Source organism: Pyrgilauda ruficollis, unplaced genomic scaffold, assembly GCF_017590135.1.
Source record: "Pyrgilauda ruficollis isolate IOZ18807 unplaced genomic scaffold, ASM1759013v1 scaffold23, whole genome shotgun sequence".
In the NCBI taxonomy this organism is placed as follows: domain Eukaryota; kingdom Metazoa; phylum Chordata; class Aves; order Passeriformes; family Passeridae; genus Pyrgilauda; species Pyrgilauda ruficollis.
The window spans coordinates 7,443,649-7,450,414 of NW_024522539.1; the positions used below are offsets into that span (position 1 = coordinate 7,443,649).

The following is a 6,766-nucleotide window of genomic DNA, read 5'->3' on the forward strand; positions in this document are numbered from 1 at the left end:
GCGCGAGTGCGCCGGGCGGGCCCGCGGCGGAGCCGGGCAGGGCCGCGGGGGCGGCCCGGCACCGCCCGCTCCGAGCCGCTCCGAGCCCGGGTGGCACCAGCCCCGGCGTGCTGCAGGGCCCCTGCCAACACCAGCGTGGTGGGGGTTTTTTTCCTTTTTTTTTTTTTTTTCCCCTCCCCTGGCGCAGATCGCAGTGAATTTCCCCTTCTCTAATTTCGCAGCAGGAAAGGAAAGTACATTTCGGCGGGATGCTCTAGCTCCGTCTGCCAAGCAGGTTCATATCCCCGTGGCAGCCAGCCCCGTGCCCGTGGCTCAGGTGGGCACCGGTGTCCGGCCCAGGAGCTGTGCCCGGCCCGGGAACTGTGTCCGGGCCAGGAGCTGTGTCCAGCCCAGGAGCTGTGCCCAGCCCGGGAACTGTGTCCAGCCCAGGAGCTGTGTCCGGGCCAGGAGCTGTGCCCGGCCCGGGAGCTGTGTCTGGCTCAGGAGCTGTGTCCAGCCCAGGAGCTGTGCCCGGCCCAGGAGCTGTGTCCAGACAGGGAGCTGTGTCCGGCCCAGGAACTGTGTCTGGTCCGGGAGCTGTGTCCGGCTCAGGAGCTGTGCCCGGCCCAGGAACTGTGTCCGGCCCAGGAGCTGTGCCCGGCCTGGGAGCTGTGCCCGGCCCGGGAGCTGTGTCTGGCCCAGGAGCTGTGTCCAGACAGGGAGCTGTGTCCGGCCTGGGAGCTCTGTCTGGCCCAGGAGCTGTGCCCAGCCTGGGAACTGTGTCTGGCCCAGGAGCTATGTCCAGCCTAGGAACTGTGTCCAGCCTAGAAGCTGTGTCCGGCCCAGGAGCTGTGCCCAGCCCGGGAGCTGTGCCCACAGGGAAGATGTGCCAGCCTCGTCCCAAGGCAGGCCTCTGGGTCCAACACACCTTTAACCTCCCGGGCAGGTGGTGGAGTCACCATCCCTGGAAGTGCTCAAGAAATGAATGGATGTGGTACTTAGTGCCGTGGTCCAGTTGACAAGGTGGTGACCAGCCAAAGGTTGGACTCAATGATGTCAGAGGTTTTGTCCAGTCCAATTGATTCTGTGATTTTAATTGCAGAAATAGACATTTCTATAGGAGAACAGCTGTTTTCATGAATCTCTTCTGTGTGGCTTTTGGTGACATCTCAGTTTAGCTGCTGTGTGCATGGATGAAGCCATCAGCTGTCCCACTGGGCAGCTCTTTGGCCTCACCTTTTGCTCTAGAAGCAGCACGTGGTTCTCCCCTGGCAGATCCAAGGATCCCTCAAACAGCAGTGCCCCAGGACCAGGGCACTACTCAGTGTCATGGATGGATAACTTCATGACAGTTACATGGACATTATTTTATAAAACTTAGCTAACAGCCCTGCTGTTTTCAGACACTTTATTATGCTTAGAATTGGGGTGGTGCATCTCATTGCTGCTTTTCTTGCTCTGCACTGAAAAAAAGAGGTTTTCTCCCAGTGAAGTTAACCTGGAGCCCACTGGACTGCTAATGATCCATCCAGGCTTCTTTTGTTTAAACCCTGCCCTTACCACAAAGACAAGTTCTAAAATTACTGTATCACCTACATTTTGAAAAGACACAGTTACCTTTTATATTTAACTAAAAAATCGTACTTCTGAGTATAAAATAGGTTACTAGATCAGTGTAAAAGGAAGTGGAGGTGGTATTAATAGATTGGTGTTAGCCACTATAATGTGTGGCTTGCAGTAGTGCTCAAAAAGGAACTGAGTAAGAATTACTGTTCTTACCATGAAGACTTAGATTGCCTATAAAGACATATGTCATAACATGTTCCAAAATGTCATTTCTGACAGGTGCTGCCATAGGTGTTCTGGAGGTGGGCATTTTCCTTTAGCTGCCCCCTGCCCTTTGAACGCTGACATCTTTTCTTCAACACCAACAAAGTTTATCTTACAAATTCTGCCTGCATGCTAAATAATATTTCTTGTTTTCACTGGGGAAGGAGAAAAAGAAATACATGCTCTAACAAACATTAACATCTGTTTGTGTTCTATGATTAAACCCACCAAGTTAGACCATGGAATCACAGAACAACCCAGGCTGGAAGGGACATGGAAAGCTCATGTGGTCCAACATTTCCTGGAAAAGGGAGCCTAGATGAAACTACCTAGTGTCCTGTTCAGTTGTACCCTGAAAACTGCCAGGGAAGGGAGCTCTACCACATCCCTGGACAGGTTGTTCCTGTAAAAAATTGCTCTTACTGAAAAAAAAGTGTCTCATGTTGAGATGAAAGATGAGAGCCCATTACAGAAGAGGCTGATTTGTTCTCTCAGTGTCACAAAGCTGGATTTTCTAGAGGATCTGTCTCAGAGAACAGAGGTGTTGTGTGCCACAGGCAGCTGCTGGCTCAGTTGGGTTCACCTCTCAGCATGTCTAAAAAAAGAAGAAGGGTGTTTAGAACCAGCCTTAGTTCCCTAATGGAAAATCACTACAGCTGAAGAAAACCCTTCTAGAATGAATTCTTGAACAACTGCTGTTTAGGCTTAGAAAGCAAAAGGAATTTGAGTAAAAACATGAATTCCCCCAGACTGTAAAAGCCTGGAAGTTCTATGAATTTGCTGAGTTTTATGATGTATCCCAAAACACTGATTACTGTCATCAGAGCTGATCCAGTTTATTTATTTTGCCACAAGATATCTGTATCTTATGCAAGCTACCAGATAGTACCTAAAAAGTACTACAGAAAATGAAAATCTTGACATCCATGGATCTCAGGTCAAATCCATAAACTACTTAGATTTTCCAGCAGCATTTTGATAACTCTGCTAAGATTATCTTGCTCAGACAAATCTTTTCCCATGCTCCAATTTTTCTGGAAAAAATGAGACCAATCTTAAGGCTTTAAAATACATATTTTAATGTATTTTCTTAAAATATTAGTGTATTTACACAAATTTCTCATTTAAACATATTTTTACTTGCCTATTTTTAAACATCTAGTTTAAAAAACATTCAGCCAGATGACTACATCACACAAATATGAAAGAACATTCATTGTAGATGTGAGCTATTAAAAAATACAGCACAGAAACACATACCATTGCTATAACAGTAAGTGAGTGCACATTTTTAAGTTGCTAGCTTCCACAAACAGTTCTTGCCATAGAAATTGCTTAGTCTGTGTCAGTAACTTCTACCCATTTCTATACTGGAGTTCCCATTTCTTTTTTCTTCACAAAAATCCACCCCCCCCCCCCCCCCCCCGGCCTTTTTCTTATACAGAGGTTGCAATAAAATGCATTACAGTAGTATTTCATTTACAAAACAAATGACATAAAAACTTGTTTCTTAACCCATTGGATTGTATTTCACTGAAACAATGTCCTTTCATGGAGATGCAAGAGAGATTCCAAGAGCTGTCTGGATGTGGAAAATGGTCTCGAAGCAATCCTGCCTGGAAAGGTGGACTTGAATTGCTGCATGATGTTGTGCAGGTTCCCCTGTGGAAGGATCTCGTCTTCAGATTTGGTAATTAGGATAGCATATTAATCATTGTATTTAGTCAAAATAAATACAAATAAATTAAAAACAAATTATGGAAGGAAATTATTCTCTTGTTGATATTGCTTGGAGGAAGGCTGAGAAGTGAAGTTTGTGGCAATATCTAGATTACACATGAATGGCAGATCCTTTTACTTCAGTAGTACTCTCTGAACAAGGAAACAACAGCTATGAACAGGGCTGTAATTTTGGAGAAGGACAGTAGTGATCTTCTTTCAAACTTTGTTAGGAAGCCATTTTCCTGTGGAAAAGAACACGCCCAGTTAGGGACAGCTGAAAACCAGCATGTAGGGAAACCACACCACTCTCTGTGTCAGATTAATCTAACAGTGCTGCTGCACTGTGCAGTGAGGGACAGCTTTTCAGAGCTCTACCTCCAAAAGATGAATAGCTCTTTAAAAATAGCAACTTAAAATAGCTGCACCTTGCTGAATGCTTGTTTCATCTCCAAGTCAAGGCTATGCCCTCCCTGTGTAAATAGAAAACAAACATGACCTCTATCATCTGAGCCCACATCTTCCAGGAAGGTACAAGTACTATGTTTCTGATGTAGTAATACACCCAGAAATATCTTCCTTTAAGCTTCCTTATTCTACTATGATGAGCCACCTATTATGACAGAGTGTTGCCAGGAGTTGATACTTCTCTAAAATAAAATTGACTCTATTTGAAGGAGATGGAAAGATAATCTTCTATAATAAATCCAATGTATCAAGGAGCCAAGAGCTGCTATCACCTTTTTTTGCTACTACAGACAGAGAAGGATTAAAACAAGCAGAAAGGGGGAAAAAAGGAAAAGCAAGACACTAGAAAATAAATCAGGGGGGAAAAGTAGAAGGAAATATGAGAGAAGTGGGATGAGAGGGGGTGGAAAGAAAAAGTAACATTTACATATAAGGAAAGGAGAAAAGTACCAAGGAAATAACTGACACTGGTGTCATTAATGCTCAAATTCCCCCAGCTGCAAAAAAAAAAAAAAAAAAAAAAAAAGTATTGGTGGGATGAAACTTTGCAGAGTGAAAGGATATTTCCCTTCACTGGCAGAATGGGAATTTCAGCAGCTTGGCAAAACAGTCCACTTAGTAGCAAGTATTTTCCTCAGCATTGACCATTCATAGATGAAAGTTCTAGGATTATCTCAGTCCAAACAGAAAAGATTTAATGCCAGTTGTACTTACCAGTATATTTGTTGTAAGTAAAACTGATTTGGTGGATTAAATAATGGCTTTGTTGAAATCCACAACAAAAGTGCTGACTTCATTTGTGAGGATCACAACTGTGTATTCTTTCCTTACATTGAACTTAAGTATTTTTGGACCAACTTCTCTATGAAAGCAAAATTGCTGCGCTGACCTTAGGATATCACTTAATTTTAGATTTAATAATGGAAATTTCAGGGTATGTGTGGTTTAACCTGCTTTGAGTGGGACGCTGGACCAAATGATTTTCCAAGGTCATTCTCAACCTGGATTACGATATGATCCTGTCATTCAAAATTGGCAAGTGCCTTTTAAAAATAAAGTTGTCTTTTATCACTCTTCTGTTTAAAGCAGAAGCAAAGCTCTCACTCTGAGTCTCAGTGAGACATTCCAGACACCAAATATTAAGCCACCAAATGAAACCCTGAATAAAATGGTTTAGACAGTGTCTGTAGCAATAATTAATGAAATCTGCTAATGTAGATTTTGGTGGAAAATGAGAAACTCACCCAGCCACCATTCGCATCAATCCATTCGGCTTTGTTGTTTATGATGTACTCTGTGATGAAATAAGAGATCTGCTCCTTCTCCTCTGCAGTCAGCTGAACCCCATGCTCTTGAAGCTTCTTGGTGAGAAGACCTCCAAATGTAAATATGGTCATAATTCGTCCCCAGTTAGTATTTCCATCAGCAAACTTTTCATCCATGACTCCATTGAAAATTCTCTTGGCAACAGCTACAGAGGTGATGTCAATCCTGTCCAGGAGTGGCCTGAGAGCCTCCTCGGTTTGGTCTTGCAGAGAGGATGCCATGGTTCTCAAGACATGAGCAACCCTGGTCTGGGCTGGTCCGAGGTGTGATTCCTGGAGCACATACTGCAGATAATCCTGGGCTAAGTAATAAACGTAATAGAACTCAGCAGTTTCCATTCAATCCAGAGTGCAGGGAGCAGCTCACTGCTCGCAGTCAGGCTCGGCAGTGAGCAGCCACAGGACATGCACACGGTTTTGTTTCGTCAGTTTTGATGGAATCTTTCTGGTTTTACCACAGAATTTCCTGTAGAAGGTAGTGACTTAATGGCTGCGTTGGGGAATATGTCACAGAGGAAATGAAAGAAAAATTGTCTCCTTTTATGTCTTGAGTGATTTATTTCTCCAAATAGTGTGATTCCGCAACTAAAATCGACCAGATTTTACCACATTCTTTAGAAGCATAACTTGGCATTTTCTAGGGACTTTTGTTACATACCACTAGCAAAGGTTTGGCATTTGGCTTGCAAAATTCCAAGAATGGTGTGTGCTAGCAAAGGTTTGGCATTTGGCTTGAACAAACGTGCCCAAAAAGTGCATGCTGCTGGAGGTGCAGACGCCCAGCACCCCCAGTGCAATCTCCTCGCTGCCAGGGTTAAGGCTGCAATCTGTATTGCAGGTTTATGCGTTATTTCTGGTCACAACTTTGTGAAGAAACTGGTAGATGTTCCCAACAGGATAGAAGAATGGATAAACTTTCTTCAGCACTCAGGGAGTTTTAGGGAAGTGCAAAAAGTGGGAGCACAAGAGTGGTACAATTATGGATGGACAAAGGGGACAGTCAGCTTTATAGCATTATCCCTGTTCCAGACTTTCCCACACTCTCTCTGAGTGCTCTTCAAGGTCCTTCTTTGAAGATTTGAATGGGAAGCTTCAAAGATTTCTTTCCCCCATGGGGAGCTCTGCTGTAAAAGATGTTATAAGTATGAAAGACAATGCTAATGCAGGCAGCATGTCAGAACATGGGATGGAAAATATGGGGCTAGTGATGTGTGATACCACCTGAATCTTTCAGGACAGGTAAAAAAGAAGTATCATGATACCTACAACTGCTCTTAGATTCAAATTTTCTGTCAAGCTGTTATTTTTGGGAGAAGAGGCACGGGTATCTAGCCAGCTTTTTCCTTACAAACATCTTGTCCTGAGGCAATCTGATCTTGCTAAAGGGCCAGGATATGTCCATGGAAAACTTCAACCGATTGCAAAGGCTTCAAAGAGCAGCAAGC

The 6,766-nt window shown here is 44.0% G+C and overlaps 1 protein-coding gene across 1 annotated transcript; it reads right to left on the minus strand.

Annotated features, from left to right (window-relative positions):
* Positions 1-3,301: 3,301 nt before the first annotated feature.
* Positions 3,302-5,660, minus strand: BCL2A1 (BCL2 related protein A1). Its single transcript, XM_041469256.1, has 2 exons — positions 5,241-5,660; positions 3,302-3,773 (listed from the first exon to the last, which is right to left on the minus strand). Exons 1-2 carry the CDS (start codon positions 5,658-5,660, stop codon positions 3,669-3,671), a joined length of 525 nt encoding a protein of 174 aa, XP_041325190.1. The 3' UTR covers positions 3,302-3,668.
* Positions 5,661-6,766: the final 1,106 nt, after the last annotated feature.

Excerpts from the sequence above, each read along its gene's own strand:
- BCL2A1 (XM_041469256.1), bottom strand. The coding sequence starts at position 5,660 with ATGGAAACTGCTGAGTTCTATTACGTTTATTACTTAGCCCAGGATTAT. Across the intron at positions 3,774-5,240 it reads TTGATGCGAATGGTGGCTGG|GAAAATGGCTTCCTAACAAA; the intron begins GTGAGTTTCTCA and ends TCTTTTCCACAG.